The sequence below is a fragment of the Coloeus monedula genome (genome assembly GCF_965178545.1).
Source record: "Coloeus monedula genome assembly, chromosome: 12".
In the NCBI taxonomy this organism is placed as follows: Eukaryota; Metazoa; Chordata; class Aves; order Passeriformes; family Corvidae; genus Coloeus; species Coloeus monedula.
In genome coordinates, this window is record NC_138792.1 from 1,129,678 (window position 1) to 1,152,886 (window position 23,209).

General features: G+C 59.4%; 1 protein-coding gene across 2 annotated transcripts; it reads left to right on the forward strand.

Moving 5' to 3' along the window:
• Positions 1–1,032: 1,032 nt before the first annotated feature.
• SPRY3 (sprouty RTK signaling antagonist 3) lies at positions 1,033–11,538 on the forward strand. 2 transcript variants are annotated; one of them, XM_082289552.1, is made up of 2 exons: positions 1,033–1,114; positions 4,994–11,538. In XM_082289552.1, the coding sequence occupies exon 2, from the start codon at positions 5,041–5,043 to the stop codon at positions 5,956–5,958; it is 918 nt and encodes a 305-aa protein (XP_082145678.1). In that variant the 5' UTR covers positions 1,033–1,114; positions 4,994–5,040; the 3' UTR covers positions 5,959–11,538. The 2 variants fall into 2 exon arrangements, with proteins under 2 accessions (XP_082145678.1, XP_082145677.1); XM_082289551.1 differs by having other exon boundaries at positions 1,051–1,389.
• Positions 11,539–23,209: the final 11,671 nt, after the last annotated feature.

Below are 23,209 nucleotides of genomic sequence, written 5' to 3' on the forward strand. Positions count from 1 at the left end.
CTTCTGTCCCCATCCTGCTCTCACACACTCGGACCCTGTGTTTGCCATCCAGCCTGGGGACCTGCCTGCCCCGAGGGGGCCCTGTGCTGCTGGGGACCTGTCTGGGGGGCCTGAGGGCTTGGTGGTTTCATCTTCACCTGTGTGAGACAGGTTCCGAGCCCTCCCTGAGCTGGGGATGTCTCTTTGCTCATCTGGTGAGCATTCCCAGGAAGGATGGGTGACCACCCTGGAAGAGGAATGGAGGAGGGAGTGTGGGGGCTCTGGTGGGGTCCGTAGGTGACGTCCAATGTCGTCAGCGTGGCCTTGTGTCTTTGGGACTGTCAAGCCAGGTCCACTTTACTTATAAACAGGGCTGAGGGGTGTCACAAGGATCCCTGGTGCTCCTGAGCCACGGTCAGGGAAAGCAGCAAGGAGGGAGCATGCAGCAACTTGGGAAAACCTCTGGGATGGAAGATCGAGGTCCTGCTTGGACTGTGAGCCCAAGCTTTTTGTTTCTGGGAGAGTGGGATGTGTGTGGGCTGATTCTGTGGGTCTCAGCGTGGAAAAGCTGCTTTCCAGCCTCTCTGCCCTGAGCGTCTCTTACAGGAGCTAATTCAGGTGCAGACTCGGACTTCAGGGAAGTATCGGAGGTGGATGGCACCTGGGCTGTCCCTGGTGTCCCCTGGGAAGAGGTGAGCTGGCAGAAGGTTGGACTCGATGACCTCAGAGATCTTTTCCCACCTTTTTCGTGATTCCCTGAGGTGACTGTGCCCGTTTCACGGTGATTTATGGATCAAGCCCAAGGTGGCGGATCCCGAGCCGCTCCCGGCCCTTTGCGACCCAACCCGACACGACCTGCCCACGGTGTCACACTGCCCCCAGCCCATCCCGTGTCTGTGCTGCGTCCCCAAGGGAGGCTGTCCCGGTGGGCGCAGGGGAACACCGGCCCGGGGCGCGGGAGGGCCATCCCGAGGGGCGCAGGGAGGGACACGGAGCCCGGGGCAGACGGAAGCGTTTAAATAGCGGCTGAGCATCCCGCGGCGGGGCTGGGCGGCAGCGGCGCCTGGGGAGCGCTGCGGGGCTCTGCGGGGCCGCTAATGGGCCGAGTCCATTTCAGCGGGATGACGCCACTTGGGTAAAGCGTTAAGAGCTCCGGGAAGGCAGCGCAGAGCGAGGGGGAGCGCGATGCTCCTGGGCAGCACCAGGTCCCTCCCTCCTCCCTCCATCCCTCCTCCTCCTCCCTCCTCCCAGCCTCCCGTTCCCACCGAGCGCGGGGCCCCCCCCGCCGCTCCCGCTGCCCGCGGCGCGGGGCTCGGCTGCGGGGCCGGGGCTGCCCCGCTGCCCGCCCCGGGGCTGCCCCCGCCGCGCTCGGGCTCCGCGGGCGGATGGACCGGCGGCGGCGGCTGCGGGGTGAGTCCGCCCGGCGCGGACACGCGTGGGCTGCGGGACGGCGGCGGAACGCGGCGGGGGGGACGCGAGTGGGCCGGGCGGGCGGGGGTCCTGGGCACGCGTGAGCAGCGGGGATGGGGGTCCTGGGCACGCGTGGGCTGTTCCTGAAGGGACGCGGGTCCCTGGATGCGCACGGGCTGTGCAAGGAAGCTGCGGCCCCGCGCGGTGGGGGTTGGGGTCCTGCACACGCGTGGGGTGCGCGTGGTGGGGCCGGGGCCGCGTGTGGGTCCGAGTCACGCGTGGGCTGTCCCGCACACGGGCGGGCCGCGGCGGGGCCCGGGGGTCCCGGGGACGCGGGGGCTGCGTGTGCGTGGAGGGGCTGCGGGACCGCGCCGGGTGCGAGCCCCGCGTGGGCTACGCGCTGAGTGGGGCCGGGGGCTCAGCCTCCCCCCGGCACCTCGCTCCACCCCGCAGCACCCAGACACGGTGAGGGGGTCCCTTTTCTCCCACCTGGCGCCCTGAGCCGCTTGCCCCCGGCTCGCAGCCACCTCCAGCCTGTAAATCATTTGCTTTTACGATCCCTCCTCTGGCCCATTATCACACGAACTTTATATGTTTGGGGCTGGTGGTGGCCATAAAGCTGGCCCGGTTTCCGGGGCTGGCATGCCCGCCTGGCAGGCAGGGTGTGAGGAGGAGGAGGCTGGGGGGACGCCCCAGGGCCGGGCAGGTAGGCAGGGAGGGGTGCAGCAGAGCCCCGGGGATGCTCAGCTCGGTGGGCTGGGATAAGGACCGACTGCAGCCCTGGAATCGGGCTGGAGCTGGGAGGGCTGGGAGGGAGCGGGGGATACTGGGCTGTCCCGGGGTGGGGAGGAGGGAGAAGTGGGGTTCCAGCTCCGGTCATTCAGCCCCTCTGGAGGACCCACAGATGTTCTGCCCAGCTCCCCTTGGTTCCCACAGGGACATTTGCCTGCCCCCAGCCAGCCAGCGAGTCCAGGTCCTTGCCTGATCCCTGCACCTGGAATCACAGCTCTGGGGGCATTCGGGCCCCAGCCCAGTGCTGGGGATGCTCCCAACATCTGTCCTTCCCAAGATGCTGTGTCTGAGCCCTGCCCCCAGATCTGGAGTGTCGGGCACAGCCGATGGCCAGCTCCTCTCCGTCCATGTCCCCGGGGCTCGGTTCCTCCTCACGGTGTCCCTCCCACCCCAGCCGGGCTCAGGGGTCTCCTCGTGCCTCCTGAGCTCCTGGTGTTCAGAGGATTGGGTTTCCCTGTACTGGGCCAGCCCTTTGGCTGCCCTTTATCTCCCAGCCCCATTGGCTCCAGGGCAGTGGGACCCTCTGCATGGTCTCTCCCTTTGGGGGTCCCCATGGGACCCTCACGGGGTTGGTCTCACTGGCCAAGTCCGAATGCCCAAGTACTGAGCCCAGGTGAGTGGGGATGGACACCCGGGTGTGAGCAGCTGCTCCGGGCTGGAACCTGCATCGTCCCCTGAATGATCCCGTCCCGACAGGATCTGGGTCATGAGGGCTGTGGGAATGCACCGAGGCTGCTCCCTGCTCCCCTCTGCGCATCCCCGGCTGCAGGCTGGGATGGGTCATCCCTCTTCAGGGAGCGCTGGGGCTTCAGGTCCCCCAGCTGTGCTTTAGCAAGACCCTCCCAGGTGAGGAGCTTGGTGGCAGCAGGTGACAGCCGGGAGAGCTTTGCCTCTGGCCTGTTCCCATCCCGGCAGGGCGCCCACAAACCTTCCCTGGGTCAGCCGTGCCCTCCGAATTCACCTTGGTATTGCTGTGACAGAAGAGGGTACCCAAATCACTTGTGGGTGTCCTGGGTGAGCGACTCCTCGCTGCCTGCATCCCCCCCCACGGGGAATTGCACGCAGGGGGGAAAAACCCAAATCTGAGAGGATCAGTTGCCTTTTCTTTCCAGAGAGGGGGATGGGAGAGACGAGATCTTGCTTGAACAGTCAAAGTAAGTTGCCTTTGCTTTTGCCTGCTCCTCAAGGTCAGCCTAGCTAATGAAAATCAATCTTCCCTCTGCCTCTCTCTGCTGCATGAGCAGATTCTACCTGTGGCCCCTTCACCTACTTGAAAGTGGTGGCCGCCCCGTCCTGCTGAGCGTGGGCAACGCCGCAGGCAGCTTCCTCCTGGAGCGGCGTCTTCCTGCGGGCCCTGGCACCGCGACAATGTCCGTGTCACTGAGGGATCACTGCTGTGATCTGCCAGCAAAGAACGCCTCTGTCCCGGGGAAGCTGCCTGTGCACGGGAAGCACGTATCCCATATGGAAATCTGGGCTGGAAGTGCTGGGGGGAGCTCGTGGCTGGGCTCTGGCACACAGCGAGCAATGTCCATCTTCTGGGCGCTCCTGGGCAGCTCCGTGTGCAGGTGGCGGAGCGGGAGCTCTGTGTCTCCCTCACTCCCAAGGCCAGGAGCTGTCCCGTGGCTCCCTCGCCCGCTGCTCCCTCTCCTCTCCCAGCCCCACCGAGGGTTGTCCCCAACGGGGTCTGGCAGAGCAGGGTTTGGAGATGGTGCCATGGGGTGAAGCCTGCCAGGACGAGGAGTGGTGGGACATGGGGTCCTCCCTGCCCCATCCCACGGCCCTCGGTGGTGCTGATGTTCCTGGGCACAGCAGGCTCTGCTGCCAGCATGGCCACCCGGGAAGTGCCATGTCCTGGAAACAATGGCAAAGGGCACGGCAGGGTGGTGTTAGGGGCACGATGGGGCTTGCCTGTGCCAAAGCTGCCTTCCCTCTTGTCTGTGCCAGGTTTGAAGGGAAACCTGCCCTTCCCAATGCTCCTGATGGGGTAAATTGGCTCCTGGACTGTGGATGGGGTAAAGGGATGCTGCCGTCCACCAGGACTCAGAGTCCGCGGGATAGTCCTGTCCTTGGCCAGACGTGGGGATCATTAGTTGCAATTTCATCCCTGGAAGTGTTAAAAAAAAAAGTGGACGTGGCACTCGAGGACATGGTTTAGTGGTGAACGTGGTGGTGGTGCTCGGTTGATGGTTGGAGCTGCTGATGTCAGAGGGCTCTTCCAACCGTAACGATTCCATGACTCTGATTTGTCACTGCTGCTGCCTAGAGTTAGCTGTGCTCAGGTTCCCCATCCCAGTGCTCCCAGTGCTCAGGGTGTGCTGGGAACCCCCAAAGCAGAGAGAGCCCCTGCTCTGAGGGAGACGCCGTTCCCAGCGCTGCCATGCCTCTGGATAAGTCACCGCTTCCCATTTCCCCTCCTCTGGAGAGGGCCAGCACGTGTTCCTGGGGAAGGAGAAGGAGGTGCTGGTGAGGGGTGGGAAATCCTCTGGAAGGCCACAAGAGGCTCTGAAGCACGGAGAGAGGCTGTGCCCGCCGGGGTCGAGGGGCAGATCCGACAGCCCTTCCCTTGGGATGCATCCAGCCTAAGTATTCCCAGGCACAGAAATACTCCGGGTCTGATTGTTGGAAATCCTTTCATTTGGAGTTCTCCAGCCAGCCTTTGTGTCCTGCTTTGGTCCAGTGGAAGGTCCAGGGGGCTGGAATGAGACGAGCTTTAAGGTCCCTTCCATCCCAAACCGGTCTGTGATTCAATGATTCGGATGGATGGATCCCGTAACAGGAATATTTTCTCTCTTCCTGCCCCATCCTTTAGGATTTTTAGATGTGCCCTGATGCCGCAGGGTCTCCCAGCTCCTGGAAATGCAGCTCTCTTCCAGCGTGGCTGAACTCAGCTGTGACGAGACCATGGACCCACCCGCCGAGGACTTCCAGCAGGTCCTGTCCATCGACCAAATCCGCTCCATCCGTGCCAGCAACAACTACGTGGAGAGACCGGCGGCGTGCTTCCAGCAAGCCCGCTCCAACCCCTCGCTGTCCCAGCCCCCGCACAAGCAGGAGTGGTCCCAGGACCGCCTGGCGTCTTCCACCTTCCAGGACCTGCACCGCAGCCACAGCCAGCAGCACCAGATGCCACCCCTGCAGCCGCACCTGAGCCACTCCAGCACGGCCAGCTCGGTGTCGCAGAGCACCACGGCCTCCGAGCAGCGCCTGCTGAGCAGCCTGACGCCGTCGCACTCCGGGCACTCGCTGGTCCGGACGCAGCCCCGTTCCGGCGAGCTGAAGGCGGAGGAGTCGCCGCGGAAGGCGGGCGCGGAGCCGGCCCCGGCGCACGGGCACCTGCTGCTGTGCGAGGCGTGCGGGCGCTGCCGCTGCGCCCGGTGCACGGCGGCCCGCAGCCTCCCCTCCTGCTGGCTCTGCAACCAGCGCTGCCTCTGCTCCGCCGAGAGCCTCCTCGACTACGGGACCTGCCTCTGCTGCGTCAAGGGGCTCTTCTACCACTGCTCCACCGACGACGAGGACACCTGCGCCGACGACCCCTGCTCCTGCGGGCCGGGCTCCTGCTGCGCCCGCTGGGCTGCCATGAGCGTCCTGTCCCTCCTCATGCCCTGCCTCTGCTGCTACTTTCCCACCCTGGGGTGCCTCAAACTTTGCCAGCGGGGTTATGACGGCCTGAAACGCCCCGGCTGCCGCTGCCAGAGCCACACCAACACGGTCTGCAGAAAGATCTCCTCCGCCAGCGGCACGCCCTTCCCCAAAACGCTGGACAAGCCGGTATGACCCTCCCGAGGAGGAGAAGCGGGCTTTGCTCCTCTTCCTCCCCCTCCTCCTCCTCTTCTCTCCTCCGTGCCCCTCCTCCCTCGGCTTCCTCCGCTCCGCAGTGCCCCCCCTCCCCCCACCATCACCTGCCGGGATTGGGATGGGTGACCCGGGGGTCCCCCAGGCTTTGGGACACCCTGGCTGGGTGGCCGGGGGAGCTGGCACCGAGCTGGGGGGCGGCAGTGGTTTTGCACATGCGGGAGAGGGCCAGGAGAGGCAGAGCGAGCCGAGGGTGCCCTCCCTGGCTGTGGCCCCCAGGGAAAGGTCCCCCGGAGGGTTCCTGGGGCTCTGCCCCCATGGCAAGGGTGACCCGAGGCTCCTCAGGACTCTGCTCTCCACAGTTTTAGGAGCTGCCCCACAGCGTGGTCCTTATCCATGGGGGAGGAGACAGGTCAGTGCCTCCCTGTGCGAGAGCCCCTCGAGAGCCAGACCTCCTCCTCCCGCTCTTTCTCCCTCTGCAGCACTTTCCGTGGGTGGCCTTTCTCCTCTCAGGTGGCCATAGGTCCCTTTCCCCCAGGGGCTGGGGTGCCCAGGGGTCTCACCAGTGGCAGTGGCTTCCCTCCAGGCTTGGAAGCCGCTGGGAGAAGCGAGCGAGCTCCAAAATGAGGTGGCACCGTGTTTTTCTGTCTCAAAGAGGAAGAGAAGGTGTGGGAAGCTTTAGAAACCTTCTGGCAGGGGAAGGAGCTATCGGAGGCAGCCCAGCCCACTCGCTCCTGCCCGACTGCAGCAAGGGAAAGGTCCCCTCTGGGATTTGGCTGAGAACAAGGAGCTGCTTGGAAATTGCCATTCATTTCTCCCGGCCTTGGAGGGCTGCCTGAGGTGGGAGCTGCCGCCCGGCTCCATCCCACCACCCAGCAGATGCCACAGGCACCGGCTCCGTGCTCAACCCCGATCTGGTACCTTCCACCAGCACTGAATTCACTTTAAAACAATATGGCAAAGCCAACTGTGAGCAGCCACCGCTCCGGGGACTCCCCAGCGGGGCCTTCTGTCACCCTGCGTGGGGCTGGAGGACACGGGGAGCAGGAGGGGGTGTCGAAGTTGGGGACCCCGACCTTGCCTCCCCGCCAGGTTTCCTTTGAGTCCTCGCCTCGCTGAGGGGGTTGTGCCACCCACGGACAACCGGGAATGGGGCTGGAGCAAGCCCTGGGGCTGGGCCATCTGCAGAGCAGACGGACACTGGAATCCGGGTCAGGGCTCCGCGTTTCCTTGCTGGGATGAAATAACCCCGACTGGTTGCTGTGGCTGGGGGACTCCTGGTGGTCCTGGGCTCAGTCCCATCTCTGTGTAGTGCCAGCTGCTGGTTGTGACCCCGCTGGCATCATTTGGGGGGGTTTGACGCCGGGATGGTGTCCTGGAGCTCGGCTCTGCCTGCCTGTGCCCCCTGCCAGGTGTGTGAGCACAGAGAGGAGGGAATGGTGCCCCTGGAGAAATATATGCAACACATCCCTTGGCTTCTCCAAGCCCCAGCTCCTGGGGCCCAGCCATCGCCTCCTCCCAGCCACCTCTTCCCGTAGAGTTCTGTGGATCTATTTTTGTATATATAAATATAACGTTAGGATGGGTAGGTCTATTACTAATAATATTCATGATACTGCTGTGAACGGTGCCAGGTACAAGGCTTGGCTTCCTGGTGCACTTGCACACGCTGGAAAAGATGATTTCCCAGTCAGTTCATTGCTAATCCCAGACCCTTGGTTCCCGGGGAAGGGGAGGGGGGAGAGGGAGGAGTAGGGATTGTCTGGGGGTCTGCTCTGCAGGGAGGGGGGATTCAGTGCTGGCTGAGGGGCGAGGCAGAAGTGGAATCTCACTGTGGGACTCCTCTTTCCATCCATTCACTTTCTAAAAATCGTGGTGGATCCAAGCTCCCTCTGTTGCGGGGAAAAGCGATTCCAGGGAGTGATTCATCCCGCTTGGAAGCATTATTCACTAAATCCTGGGCTGGCAGTGCCCGGCTCCCTTGACTCAAATGGCACCCAAACATTGAACTCGAGGCTCCCAGGGGAAGGGGGATGAGTCCCATCCCTGGTGGGAGGTTTGTGCTGGAGAGTGTTATGGACAGGAGTGAAATCGTCCCCGTGACGTCTCCCAGAGCCTGGGGGGGATGTGGGAAGATCCGTGGGTACCTCAGGACGATGCTCCGGGGTACAGAGGGACCTCCTGGCGTCAGGGAGGGACAGAGCCCCGTCTGTGCATTGTACATCCCTGGGGCCAGCCTGGACTCTGGAATCATTTGGATTTTGAGGCCACAACCTCCTCAGAGGATGCCCTGTAGGTATGTGAGCCCCTCTGAGACCATTCCTGTGGCAGCAAATACAAAATACATTGCAAATATATTTATCCTCATGCCAATAATTGCTTGGCTCCCTACTTTCAGGTGGTGTTGTGGGGAGACACATCCTCCAGGAGTCTCCTTCCTTTGGAAGGCTCAGTTCACTCTTCTATTGGTGCTGATTAAACTCCTTCTTCATGAAAACCAGAGAGCATTTTTTAGGGAGAAAAGGTCCCTTTTTCCCTGTGGGTTGGAGGAACCGTCTCCCTTGAATGAGAATGTGAAACAGTTCATTGAAACTTTTTAAAGAAAACTAATGAACAGAATTTTCCAACTTGCTCTACTTTGATTTTTTTTCTTCCTCCCTTTTAAACGGATCCCACTTGTAAATTTAGTTACCACCTCTGTATCTTTGCAATTCATTGCTTCCTCTCCTGATGGTGGAATGACTCAACATGTGAAGCTTCATCATTTTCACGGCCTCCCAAGTCATGCGAGCGCGGGGTGACCTCCCCCAGGTGCTGGAGCTGGGGGATGAGGGGAAGGCTGCCCATGGATCCGCTCCCCAGAGCCAGCTCTGCTTGGCACGGCCACGGCAGCGCAGTTCCCTTCAGCAGCTGGGGGGAGGCCAGGACTGCCAGGAGCTTCCACCTAATGGGCTTTTTCTGGGTCAGTGCAGCAGCTCCCTTCCTACCAGAGCCCAGTGAGGGCTGAGGAGCACGGCCAGGGCTCGGGAATGGCTCCTCTCCGTGGAATGACAAACCTGGGAGATCCATTTGTTGGGATACTGGACATGTAGAAGGGGAGGGGTTTAAAAGCTGCAGAATTGTGGCACTTGGGGGCATGGTTCAGCGGTGGCTCGGCAGTGCTGGGTTAATGTTTGGACTCAGAGGTCTTAGAGGGCTTTTCCAGCAGGAATGATTCCATGATTGTAGGAAGTGGAGAGGAGGAGAGCCCCGGCTGGGCGCTGAGGGCTGCTGGACCGGAGCAGGGCTTTGTGTTCACTGAGGGCGGACACGAAAGCCACGCACAGGACCGGGGGCTGGAGGAGTTCAGCCTGCTGCGCTCTGCCCTGCTCCTGGGGACACGTGTTCACCTGGAATTCCTGCTGCCCGCCCCCTCTAGGGCTCCTCAGCACATTTCCCTTCCTCCCTCGGCACTCAGGAGAGCTTGGGAAGCACCAAAAGCTCTCCAAGGAGAAGCACCCGAAGCTCTGGTTCACCGGGCTCGGCCGTGGTGGGGAAGGCTGTGGGCAGCCTCAGATTCTTTCCCTGAGCTTTTCCCAGCATCCTCCGACCAGATCCATCCTGCTCCATCCCCACCTCTGGCAGTTTGGTTTGCCTGTGGAGAGGGCCCCGGTTCTGCTTGGGGTTGGGAGCCCCTTTCCTGCCCCACCCTCCGTGAGTCAGATCCATCTGCTCGGGGTGTTTGTTTGCAGCTGCCTGTCCCAGCAGTTGGGTTTCTCTCTGTCCTGACGTGTCTTTTTTGGTTTCCTTTTGGGAGCGTCACATGGAGCCCTCTGCTCTCCCGCAGGGACGGATCCCTGGGTTGTTGTCTTTCCTCTGCCAGGGAACTCGCAGGGCTGGGGGCAGACTGAGGCAGGGAAAGAGGTTCAGGTGCCAAAGGAGCAGGACGCAGGAGCTGCTGAGCAGGACCTGAGCTCCCCCTGCTCTGCTCCCCATCCAGAGCCTCCTTTTCCCACCCAGGAGTGCAAAGCTCCATCCAGGCAAGACCCTCTGATGTTTTTTGCTTCCTCCAAGGCTTCCCTTGGTCCCACTCCCCCTTTTTCCCACTGGCAAATCAGTCCCAGTGGGGACAGGTCATGGGGGCCAGGCTGGGTCCTCCCATCCCACCCCCACCCCTCCTGCTGGAAGGGCCGAAGAGGTCCTTGGGCTGCTGTGCACTCGTCCTTGAGAAACATCAGTGCCTCAGAGAACAGGGGGGAGCTCTTTGTGACTCACAGATTCCCCTAAAATCCCACTGAGTCCTCTCCTGCCCATGCCCAGGGGTGAACCCAAAGACTGGAGGGAAAATGCCATTGAGTTAAAGCCTGGAATCAGAGATTGGGCACGGCTCTGAAGTGTGGCACAGAGGGGTGAGCCGGGGCTGAGGGGAGCTGCTGTGGGATTGGCAGGGGAAGGAGCCCACTGTGCCCCAAACCCCTGTGCCCAGCACTGCTGCTGCTGCTCTGTCTCCGGGGTGTTCCGAGGAAGCTGGGAGGAGTTCAGAGCTGGGAGTGGAATGTCTGTGATAGGAATGTGATAAGGGCTGACCCCCACCCCAAAGCTCAGGCTTGCTCTTTAACAGGACTCAGCTCAGGCTTGGCTCCTCCGAGGAGCCCGTGGAGCCCATGGGATGCTCACTGATCCAGGGGGCCCAAACCTGAGCTGGGACTTCTTGGGGCTCAGTTTGCTGTGGGGTATTTCTCCGTGAGCACCAGGATCTCCTGCAAACCTTCCTGGAGCCACGCTGGGAGCTGGGATCTGTTCTCCTGCCTGGGGTGACGTTGCAGAAGTGTCCCCTGAGGGCACAACGCCGCTGTTCCCTGGAGGGGCACGGCAGGCAGGAGGGGTTTTGGAGGGGTGGGCAGCAGGAATGTGTGAGGGAGGCGGCGCTGGGCCCCTCTCCTGCTGCCCCCAAAGGGTTTTGTCACGAGCAGGACCAATCCCACCCTGCAGAGCTGGGTCTGGGCGAGGAGGTCCCACACCCTCTGTCCCAAGGTCCCCCCAAGCCCCAGGCCTGGCCTGCCCCCACCTTGTCCCTTTGCCCCGTTCCATCGGGATGCTCTCCTGGCAGCGGCCCCCCATCCTCCTCCTCCCCTGGTGTCCTCAGCACAAAGCTCTGCTGGGAAGATCCCCCTGGGCTCCACAGGACAGCCCCAGGATCCCGAGGCTCTCATCCCGAGTTCCTGGGTACAAAACCCTTCTGTACAGCGTGTAAAGATCCCTCCCCGGCTCTCTCCGTTCCAGTCCCTTTCTATAAGGTATAATATATGTTTATAACCTGATGGCTGGTTTTTTTGACAATACTCTTGTACCTTTTAAGGGAAAAAAAATTAAAAAACCAAAGTATTTATTTGAAAAGTTTATTTTAAAGATAAGAAAAAAAAACCTATTTATTTTACTGCACCCTCTTCTGTTTGGTTTTCCTCTCTTGCAAAGCTGATAACTGTTACAGAACCACTGCTGAGGTGAAAGAAGTGATTCTATGAGTGGCTTCACAAGCCCACTTAGAGCAACTATTCAATAAAAATATATATTAATTTTGAACGTGGTCTGGTTCTTGTCTCCTGGGGAAAGGCTGGTTCCAGTGGCAAAGGGCGGGAGCAAAGGGTGGGGGGACCTGGGTAAGAAATTCCTGAGTCCTTGGGGGCTTTCAGTCACCCCACAGAGATTCCGACATGCTCCCAAAGCCTCTCCTGCTGCCAGAAGAGAGGGGGTGATGCCACAGGGCCAGGGGATGTCTGATGCAGGAGGAGCTGCAGCTGGGACCCGGCTCCCTCCCCACCCTGCTGCTGGCACTTTTGGAGGTGGGTTTGACCCAAACCAGGAGGACTTTGGGCCACACGCCAGCAGCTCCTGGGCCTGGCTGGTGCCTCTGGTCCTTGTGCACGTCACAGAGCTGTGGATCCCAAAGCCCTGCCCGTACGGAGTCCAGACATCCTCATCCTGAGGGGCTCCCTGCTCACCGTAAGCTCTTCTCTCACACGGCTGCTGGAGCTTTATTCCAGCGCCTCCAGGGCACCAGGGCCTTGCCCACCGATTTGGTGGCTGATCACTCTCAGGGCTGGTGGCCCCCCCTTATTCCTCTTTAATTTGTTGGCTTCAGCGTCTGCCCCTCGGCTCAGGCTGAACCTGTTTCCTCTCTCTGCAAGAGTCCTTCCTTTCCTGGGATGGTTTCCCCAGGCCACACTTGTGCTGAAGGGCCTTCCCAAGCCCCGTGCTGAATTGAAACCACGCACTGTCCACGTCTCTCACCAGAAACCCCTTTCCCAGGCTGCTTCCCTGTTTTTCCCTGTCTCTGGTATCGGAGCATGCTTTCCAAAATCGGTTCCAATGCCTCATCCCCAGCATCCAGGATGTGCCTGAGGGCTCTGGAGCACAGATGTGAGTCCAATCCCTGCTGTGACTCACTCTTCCCCTGCTTTTCAAACAAAAGATGGCTCCAGGCCATTTGTCACCCATTGGCTCCTTTCAGTGCCAAAGTCCCTCTTTTTTGGACAGAGCCAAGCACTTTCATTCCCAGATGTGCAGCTTTCTGTTAACTGTGTTAGAGCCCTGTTGGTGCCTTTGGTGCCACCTTCCCAAGCCTTCTCTCTCCTCGTGCCACCAAACCTCCTGGCATCTCTGGGTCTCCCTCCTGTGCTCCTGTGGAGGAAGGCTCAGGAGCTGAGCTGCAGCGTGGAACAGAGGTAGGTGAGCTACAGACCATGATAACCTGGAAAAGATGTCAGTTGCTGCTGTGAACATTTTCCTTCAGTGTAAAGAAAGTCCTGATGGTCCCAGGAAGGACGGAAAAACTGCAAAAAAAGGTTTTTTCCCCTAAGATTAGCATGATTCTTTGAACTGCACAGTCATTTTCTGTTCTGCGTCTGTGTGAGGACAAGGAGAGGCTCCCCAGGATTGAGCATCCCATGGCACCTGCCCCAGGTGAGCTGGGGCTCGGAGCCACCCGGAGGGTTTAGCCTGGAATAAACCCCCAGCTGTTCTTGGCTGACACAGGGATTGTTCAGAGCTGAAATGTCCTGTCCTGTCCTGTCCCAGCACCAGCACAGCCCGAGCGAGCTCAGCTCCACGAAACCCTCCTTAGACACGGATGGTGTTTTCCAGAAGTACATTCCCACCTTTTTGGTGTTGAAATCTTCCCTTGCCCAGAGCAAGAGAAGCCAGGCCAAGCTCTGGTCCCCCTGAGGACGCCCAGGTGTGATCCAGCCCCGTGCCTGGCGGAGCATCCCTCGCATCCCGGAAAGGAGCCTGGCGGACTCAGGAGAGCCAGGGAAGGTGTTCGCAGTCGAGAGCTTGGCTGTCTAGACAGGAGAGAGAGAGGAGCCCTCAGAAGGAGTCATTCATCTCTCCCTAAGATGGCTAAATAGGTCAGATGACTCATGCCCCGAAAGTGCCGATTTCTCCGCGCTGACTACAAAGCGGGAGGGAGCTCCCGCCGTCCCCCCGCGCCGCAGACACCGGAGGGGAGCGGCTCCGAGCCCGGCTGCCGTGGCCGGTACCTGGGGCAGCAGGGAGTTCAGCCTCCCCCGGGCATCCTCGGTGCCGCTGCCTCGGTGGCGGGGATGAGGAGGTGGAAGGTTCATTGCACACGGGTGGGTTTGACTGGTGCTGGAGGTGATGCCCGTGGGAAGCTGGGTGGGAGCGGGCAGGGGGTCCAACCCAGTCCCTGCTGTCGCCCTCGGCTGTAGGGACCGTGGGACAGGAGCACAGGCTGGAGGGCTTTGCAGAATGGCTTCTCCACCATCAGAAGCCCTTCCTTGCCTGGCCATGGTCGTGCTCCGTGTAGGGCTGAGGGCACCTCGCGGCTCTCACACCTCTGGCCTCACAAAGCTCCAGGCAGAGACAAGAGGCCATTCTTATGTTGCCCCGCCGCTGTTCAGAGCTGCTCAGTGAGGTTTAGGAATCCCTGGAGGCATCGAAATGTTGAGGGGGCAGCTCTGAGGGAGGCCAGGAGCCTTTGGAATATCCCAGACAAGAAATGACCCCCTCATAAGGGCGACCTGTGCTGTGATTGCAGTCCTGGGCATGTGGGGAGTTTGCTCCCTGCAAGAAAGAGGGTCTTCAGCACCCCAAGGTGTACAAAAAGGACAATTTGCACCCCAAAAAAACCCCAAAACGCCTGCGGGTTTCAGCACTGCCCGGGTATGACAGAGCCACACTCTGGCCCTGCAAAACATCACGAGATTGGCTTAAAAATCAAGATGCAGCTCACAGCAGATTCTTGTTTTTCGCTGCTGCTTTTGGAGGCTGACTGAGTCATGCTCACAAGCCTCCTTTGCCAGACACCAGGGCTGGCAGCTCGCTGGATCCTCCCGCGGGCCCGGAGCAGAGCCGGGGTGGCAGCCGGGGCCGGGGACGGCCTGGGCACCCCTGGCACAACCAGGGTGTGCACGAAACGGCCAAGGACCTGAAACTGGGGATGCTGCCCAAAACCCAGGAGGGGTGGGAGGTCCATCTTCTGATTTTAGCCCGGTCACTGAGAGGCTCCTTCCTCCGGCCACCTCACTCTGGCCTTGGCGGCTGCCAATGCCCCGAACCATGGGGCTGAGGGTCATCCTGGGCTCCAGCCACGTCCCAGCCCCTGGAGCAGCAGCTGCAGAACGTTGCACAGCTCTGCACTGGTGTCTGAGGCGGGGCTGTTTTCCCCTGGCTGGAGACCCCCTCACTGGGGTGTTCCCTGCGCTCCTTCCTCTCCGGGTTCCGCTCCTGGGATGTGCCTGAGGTTGAGGATGTTTCTTCAAGGCACGTCTAGAACAAAACTGTTTTCCTGATGTGGAGCTCCAAATCCTCCTGGGGAGGTCCTAAAGGATTTATTTCCTGTATCCACTTCCCCTGTGCCTTGCTGCTCTCCGTGAGGACATTTGCATGGAACAGTAGGATCTCAGTCTTTTGATGTGCAATTATCATCTGCAGAAATGACTAATCAATTAAGGACAGTCACTCCCAGGCTTTCTATTTATTTCTTTCTCATTGAAACCAGAGCAAATGTGCCCTTTTTTTCACGGGGAAATGATGTTTTTTTCCAGACATGGCTGCTGAAAACTTCCCAGCGGATCTGAAAATGACATCATGCCCTTCTTGGTCCCCACTGTTGTCACCGTCAGCGCTGAGCTGGCCCTGCTGCTGACAGCGAGCCCCTGTCACCAGCCCTGCCAGCTCAGCGGTGCCAGCAGGAGCGGGGACACGCCAGGAATGGCTCGGATCACACTTGGAGAGCAGCTCGGGCAGGTAAAAAGGGCCCAAAGTGAAAGCGAGAGTGAAGACACTTCACCTTAGAGTGAGCCCCGAGGGGACAGAGGGACTCTTTACAAGGACATGCAACAGCAGGACAAGGGGCAGAGGGCAGGGATGGCACGAGATGATCTTCAAGCTCCTTTCCAACCCAACCCATTCCAAATGGCAAATGCACTTCAGAGCAACGAGCCAAAGGACAGGGAGGTTCAGGTCCTTCTCACCTGCACATAATGACAGCCACATGCACTCGGGAAGGCGCTGTGCAGGAGACCTTTGCAGGTGAGGGGCTGGGCACCACCTGTGCTTGTCACCATCGTGTCACCCCGCGGAGCAGAAGGAACCTCCCACCCAAACCCCTCTGCCTGCTCACACCACTGCTCCCAGAGCCCCCGGCTGACCCTGAGCAGGGTCATGGAGCTGGGGGTGGCCCGGAGGCTGAGCTGGAGCTGAAAGAGAAGCGGAGCTGTTTTGTAACAGCCTCCCCTGGGGACGGATCACACCACACTGGAGAGCGGCTCCGGAGACGCGCGGCAGGCACGGAGGTGACCAAATGAATTGACACCAGGCAACTCTCAGTGGAGCTCCGGAGACAAAGTAATTGAAAATAAATGAAGGAACATGACACCTGGCTGGCAGATCAGTTATCTATAGCGTCCCTTTCCTGAAATAACTGCCTCCCGAACGCCGTCCGCCCAGGCAAAACCAAGGAGATGCTCACGTAAAATAGGCCACTCCAGCAGGGACCTGCAGGCCCCTTTATTTTTAATGGAAGCTGCCAGAAGGGTTAATTGGCTGGTGCGTGGCAGTGCCCTCCGTCTGGGGATGGCTTGCCCTTGCCACTGCCACCAGGAGCGCAGAGGATGAGGTGCCCCATCACTCCTGTCCTTGTCCTGACCAGTGCAAGAGGGCGTTTTCCTGGTTCTCCAGCCCCAGACACCCTGGGGACAGCCAGGCTGTGCTGCTCTGACCCCACAGGTTTTGGGTCATTAGGATTAGGGGTGAGTCATCAGCACAACTACGCTCAAAAATGCCCCAAGATTCCTCAAAGAGGGTCCTGCAGAAGCCACTGACCCCAAATTGCAAGGGTTGTTTGAAAGTGCTCTTGTTCCTGATGGGACTGAGCTCCTGCAGAGCCTGGTCTGGGCAGGTCCTGCCCCTGTGGAGAGGTGGAAGCAAAGGTGAGGAGAAAGGAGCTTGTGGGAGGACTGGTGTGCACAGCCCTGCCAGCACAGCCCTGGGGCCAAACCTTTCAACAGCAGCCAAAGCTGCAGCAAATCCCAAATCACCCACCGGCCTTCCCACTGCTGAGCCAGGGCCACACCTTCCCCCTGCAGACACCTGGGCAAGGGGACATCCTGAAATCACGGAATCAATGGATATCCTGAGTTGGAAGGGCCCACAGGGATCATCGATGGAACTCCTGGCCCTGCACAGACCCCAACAATCCCACCCAGTCCCTGAGAGCGTTGTCCAAACGCTCCTGGAGCTCTGGCAGCCTTGGGGCTGGGACCATTCCCTGGGTGAGGAGATTGGATGGGATTTGGCTGATGAACTCAGAGCCCAGGGGCCTGGGCAAGCACAGGCCACTGTGGGGTGGCCACGCTCTGTCCTGCACCCTCTGGCGGGCTGGGCTTGTGCTGGGGAGTGGATTTTTCCTGGCTGTGGATATTGGCACGAGGCAAGGCCTCTGCCCACAGGAAACAGCGTCTTCCCAAGGGAAGGGGTCACTGCCCATGGGAACCGTGTCCTCCCAAGGGCAGAGGTGTCCTGGTGACTTGCAGACAGGGATGTTGGCACCATCGGCCTGGCCCTGCCACCCCGTCCCTGGCATTGCTCTGCCAGGACCATGGGGACGGGACCCACAGAAGAGATCCTGCGGACACGCGGTCCCTGCCCATTGCCAGGGGAATGGTTTGGCTGGGACCTCGCTGCTGGTTCTCCTCCGGGGCAGAGCGAAGCTGGGTTAAGTCTCCCCTTGCGAGCAGCCCCATCAAAGCCCTTGTGTCCCAAGGAGACACCACCTGCTTTCCCCTTTCCCTCCGTTCTCCTTGTTCCGAAGATGAAAGCAGCCGGGCTGCAGAGCAGGTGCTGTACCTTTCGAACAGAGAAAAGGAGACAATAAATGACATGGGGAAGGCCTAGGCCTGAAAGAAGAGTGGCCTTCAAACTGAGGGGTCTGGAGACGTCCCAGCCCCCACAGCCCTGGAACCGGGCTGAAGGTGGGCTGAAGGGTGCCCACCATTCCCTGCACCTGGGCCAGGGCAGGGCTGCACCTCACTGGGGACCCCTTCCTCGGAATAGAACCTGGCCACACAAGGGGTTGGGGGAGAGAAACCAGGTTCCCTGAGCACTTCTGCCAGGGCTCTTCTGGGGTTTTTGGTGGGTGCCTCCATCGCAGCCAGACTTCGCACCCCCAAACATCCCTGCTGTCTGAAAGGGACAGGCAGGAGCAATTCCTTTCTTACAGCAAGGTGTGCTCCTGAGTTTTCTCATTTACCTCATCAGTTACCCTGATTATTGGTGGTCCTGGCACTTGCTGTCATTAAATGAGGCAGAGGAGGGGACGGGCAGCCAGGAGTGTCCCAGCTGGGCCACGTCCATGAAAAGAAAGACAGAAAGAAAGCGAGAAAGAAAAGCTCTCCCTCCCCCTCCAGCAAAGCCCGTAATGAAAACATGGCCAGTGCTGGGCTCTGCCCTCTGCCCTTTTCGGGACGGGTTGCGAGGTCACAGGGACGTGGTTCCCCAGTATTGATCAGGACTCTTTGGGGCTGGCATATGGCACCAGGTTTCAAAGGCCGAGCAGCTCGAAAAGAATTAAGTGGGGGCAAAGAGTGGAACGTCCCAGATTGAACTCCTGACACGCGGGGGTCAAAGAGCGCCGGAGATAAAGCGGGGCTGGAATCGTCTGGGCAACGGCAAAAATAAATACACCGGCATTAAAAATCAACACCCCCCAGGCTGGAGATGAAATCCCACCGTGTTCCCAAGGGAGAGGAGTGGGCTGGATGGAGTTGGATGTGCTGGAGAATAACCAACAGGGAGAATGTCCTTGTTTGTCCCAGGGGTGAGGGCAGGAGAGCGGCTCCATGGGCTCCACCAGCTGGAATTTTGTGGGGTTTCACCTTCCTCTTGGATGTCCTTCAGCTCCTCGAGGACAGAGGGGCCACCTTTGGAAAGGGGGAAAGAGAGGTGGAGAGTGAACCTCTGGCTGCATCCTTTCTCCAGCAGGAAAGTGGCTGGGAGACGAAGGAAGCAGCGTCAGCAGTCCGTGCTCCAGGGTGGGATGAGGTAGGAGAGGTGGAAGAGTCCAAGACTGAAATGTGAGCTTGTGTCAGAGGCCTTTTCCCTGAGCCGCTGTGTCCGAAGGGTCAGTCCCGTGGTCAAGGCACACGTGACGAGGTGCTGAGGGGAGGCAACCAGGTTCTGCCCCTCCCATCAGCGGGTCCTTCGTGTGTCCAGGGGCTCCGGGTGGGAAATGTGGTGCACAGGGGTAAGAAAATCAACAGCTTCAGCCATAAAGCTCGTGGGACGCCATGTCTGGGTCACGCCCTGGGGAGGGCTGTGGCTTTGAAGCGTCCCTCCCCAAAATCAGCCATTTTTTCCAGCTTTTCTCCTCACCTCACAACGCACTGCAAAGGGCAGCTCCTGAGCCCCAAAGAGGCAGACTCCTGAGGGGGTGTGTGTCCCGCTCCTTATCCATCAGGGCCTTTCCTGGCTCCCATGCCCTGCCCTCCCCTGACTTTGGTCCTGTTTCTGCTGTGGGTCCTCAGCTCCAGGCCGTGCTAGAGTCCCTGATGGAGCCCAGTTCCTTGGTGCCAGTGGAACGGGAGACTCTCAGGGATGCAGGGAAGGACACAGGAACCTGTGGAGCCTTTCCCTGCTGAATGGAGGTTGGTTTATAGCCTGCCTTTGTCCTCCACACCAGACCCACTGCAGCCTTCCCCAGAGCCCTCAGCCCGTCTGGGAGCTCTGGGGAGGGACACAGGGGACATCCAGTGTGTTATGGGAAGCCAACCTCCCACAGCCTGGCTGGGCTGGGGTGGCTGCAGACACCTCAGGAATTGTCTTCCTGAGCGTGGGGATGCTTCAAGTCTAAGGCACAGATGAACTTAAGCCTCGTTTTCCAGCTCCCTCATCCTCCTCTCTCTGATCCCAGGGTCCTGCTGAGGGAAGGGTACACGGCCTGGGGGGAAAAGGCAGAAAAAAGAAGAGGCTTTCAGTTCATGGCCTTTCCTGTGGTTGTTTGGGTTCTTCCCAGAGCTGGGATGCTCTGTGGGAACCCACAGGCTGCATCCTCATCCTTCTCCTGTCTGGGCCTCTGCTCCAGCTTTACTGAACCCCCCAAATCTCTGCTGTTCGGTGCTGAGAGTCTTGGAACAGATCAAGGGCCTTGTTTTCCTGTCTGATTTTTGTTGTCTCCTCCTCTCTTGTTCTCCCAGAGCCTTTCATGCCCAGCCAAGGTGCTCTATCTGCCTCCCCAGCTCTGCCTGCGGGGCCTCGCTTGGCTCTGCTGTGTCTCCTCTGTCTGGTTCCTGATCAAACAAACTGCTCAGTGGGGCTGGGTGAGCGTCCAAACACGGATCAGGCATCCAGAGCACTGCCACCAGAACACTTCCACCACAGCACCTGGCCATGGATGCCTCCAACAGCAATTTCCCAAAATTTGCCCTCAGAGCCTTTCTAGTATGTAGGAGAACAAGGATCTCCCTGCTGAGCACCTTGCCAATCGTTTAATTAAAAAAAAAATACATATATTTTTCTGAATTTTTTGAAGAAAATTTTGATGGGGTTGAGAGGTAGCTCAGTAGCCAAGGAGAACAGCTGGATACTTGGAGAAACGGGAAAATTTCTGGCTGTGAAGGCCAATTGCACATCCAGAAGGTTGTGCTACGTCTGCCCTCTCGCCGACCGCTCAGGCGTGGCAGACAGGAGAGGCACGGTGGCATTTGGTGCCCTCAGATGTTTCTCCTCCATCTGTGTAGGTGGAATCCTCTGAGTGACACATTATCCCTTCCACTCCGCACTTCCCCCTGGATTTCTCCTTCCCATGACTGCTTGAAAATGTGTTCTAGAGCTGCTGTACGATGAGCAGTCGGTGCTTAAAAACGCTGCCTGCTTTCCCCCCCGTTCCTCGTGGTGAATTCAGTAGCAGATGGCAGCCTCAAAGCCCTGAGAATGAAGCGCTCCAGAACTGACAGCACAACACGAAATCTTCCTCCTCTTCCAGCGCCGCGGCTCCGATGGCGCAGAGTGAATAATTTAGCATCCATCTCTCATTCAGCAAATGCTGCCGGTGAGCTCTGCGAGGATGATTTTTATTAACTGGCCGGCTGGATGCAATTTTCCAGCAAAGCCTGTGTGCAAACAAATTGGAGCTGAGTGCTGGGTGAGCGCCAGTGCTTCTGGCTGTCTCCTGCTCCGGGGAGATGAGATGCCCACATCCTGTTACACCATCTCCGCTGCTCCTCCACTCTTTCCCAAGCCCACAAAGGAACTTTGCTGCTGGACAATCCTGGGTTCCTATCAGCCTGGCTGTTTGCAGCAAGACACATGCTCGTGATGGGTTCTCTTTTTTTTCTGTTGTTCCCTGGGAACACTTGAGCAGAATCTGGCTGCCCAGCCTGGTCTGGAAAAGCCATCGCGGATATCACTGATGGGGCTCGTGGGATCTGACCAAGAAAAACAGTTCTGAGCCCTTTTGTTCCTGCACCATTTGTCCCTTTCCGCCTCATTCCAGCGTCAGGGTGACCGTGTCAGGAGGTGAGAGTGGCATCTGGGCTCACTGCACCCTGTGGCTGTCACCTGCCATCGGCAGGAGGGTTGGGGCCAGCCTGGAGCTGCAGCAGCAGCAGCCAAAGCCTGGCGGATCATGGAATCCCAGCGTGGTTTGGGTTGGGAGGGACCTTAAAGCTCACCTCGCTCTGCCCCCATGGGCAGGGACACCTTCCAGTATCCCAGGGTGCTCCAAGCCCTGTCCAGCCTGGTCTGGGACACTGCCAGGGATGGCAGTGCTGATTTGCAGATTAATTCCTGGTTCAGCTCTGCCTCCTCCCCACCGGTTGTTGTTTACAACGCCCTGCAGACCCCGAGGGGTGACACTGTGGGGGTGCCAGCTCCTCCAGCCGCTGTCCCCGCTGCACACAGGTGTGGCCCCAGCCCCCAGAGCCTGGCAGGGTGGCAGTGGCACCTCGAGATGCCTGTTGGGAAGCGTGATGGACACGAATCCTGCAGTGGGCAGGTAGGAGAGCTCTGTTGGACAGGTGCCTGGAACATTAGGCTATTATTGGAAACACCAGGCTTTTATGGTAAGTAATTGTGATGTTATTGGGCGTTTTCCCTAAATAATCCACCACACTCCCATCTGCCGGCATCTGATGCTGAGGGGAGAGGGGGGTGAGTGCAAAAAACTGGGAAGGTGGAGTGGTTTTGCTCCAGTGGGATGCGAGTCGGGGCGGCCACGGCCCTGAGGGTCTCTGTGGCTCTGTTCCCGAGCAGCGGCTCTGTGTCCCTCTGCCCTGGAGCCCGGCCAGCCCCGAGAGCTCTTTCCCAGCTCTCTCCCACTTCCTGTGTGCTCGAGGTGTTCTTCTGCTCTTCCTGCCCTGGGCTGGAGCAGGGAGGTGCTTGGGGAGGTGCAGGAGATGGTGGTGCTCCGGCGAGGTGGGGCGGGCAGGAGCTTCCAGCAGGGCTGCGAAACTCCCAGGGGCTCAGCCAGGTCTGGGATGGGCCGGAGCCCGTCCGTGTGTCCGGCTGCACGGCCCCACGCAGCCCCTGCTGGCGCAGATCAGGAGGTCACTGCTGCTCGGCCGTTCCTGCAGCTCTGTGAATCCGGGCATTTATTGGGATGCAAGGCCCTGCTGGCTGGAACTTTGGAATTCCTGCTCCACCCTTCTCCACTCCCCCGTGCCGTGGGATATTCACCTTCTGCGGGGAAATACAGCGCACCAGGAATGCAAGCACGAGTCCTGGTTCCTAGAGGAGGTTCTTTTCCATAGAAGCCTGGAATTGTTGAGGTTGGAAAAACCCTCTCAGGTCACAGAGTCAAGCCATTCCCTCAGCACTGCCAAGGCCACAGCGAACCATGTCCCCAGGAGTCACATCCACGCAGCTTGAAATCCCTCCAGAGATGGGAACTCCACCCCTGCCCTGGGTTGCCACTTCCGTGCTGGGGGTATGTCAGAAGTGACTTTTTGGGCCACTTTTTCCCAAGTCCCTGCCAGAGGAAGCCTTTTTGGGAGCTTGGGAGATGTGTATGGGCATCTGAGGGGCTTTGGCACCACGTTGTGGAGGCATCTGGGTCATTCAGGGCTTGGAGCAGCATCAGTGCCGTGCCACGGTGAGACTCGTCCTCTCCTGAGCACCCGGGAAAGGATGAGAGCATCCCCAGAGCTGGAATTCAGCAAGGACGGCTCCGGCAACTAGGCCACCCTGGCCTGAAATAGCCCATGGGGCAGGATTAGCACCGTTTTCCCCGAGGAGAATCCCAAAAAGCAAGAGATCTCCCTGGCAAATTCGGTCTTCTCCCTTTTTCTCATACTCAGCCTAAAGGAGTCTCGCTGCTCTTCCCCACCCCCTTTCTGACTCCCTCGTTCACAAACCCCCGTCACCGTCTCTCTGCAGGATCCTGGCTGGCCCTGGAATTACTCACCAGGAATGAGCCATTTCTATGTGCACATCGTCACCGTGCAGTGTCTGTGAGAGCTGGGCTGCCAACATCTGACAACTATAAATAGCCCAGGGCTCCGAGGAGGCAGGAAAACACCTTTGAACTCCCCTGAAATCTGGTGGAACTGCAAAGGTCCCTGCAAAGGGACAAACCATAAATATTGGCCTAAAAATACATTTTGGAGAATGGCGGAGCCCTAGAGCGGTTTGGGTTGGGAGGGAGCTTAAAGATCTTCTAATTTGTGCCCCCTGCCCCGGGCAGGGACACCTCCCACTGTCCCAGGCTGCACCAAGCCTGGCCTTGGACATTCCCAGGGAT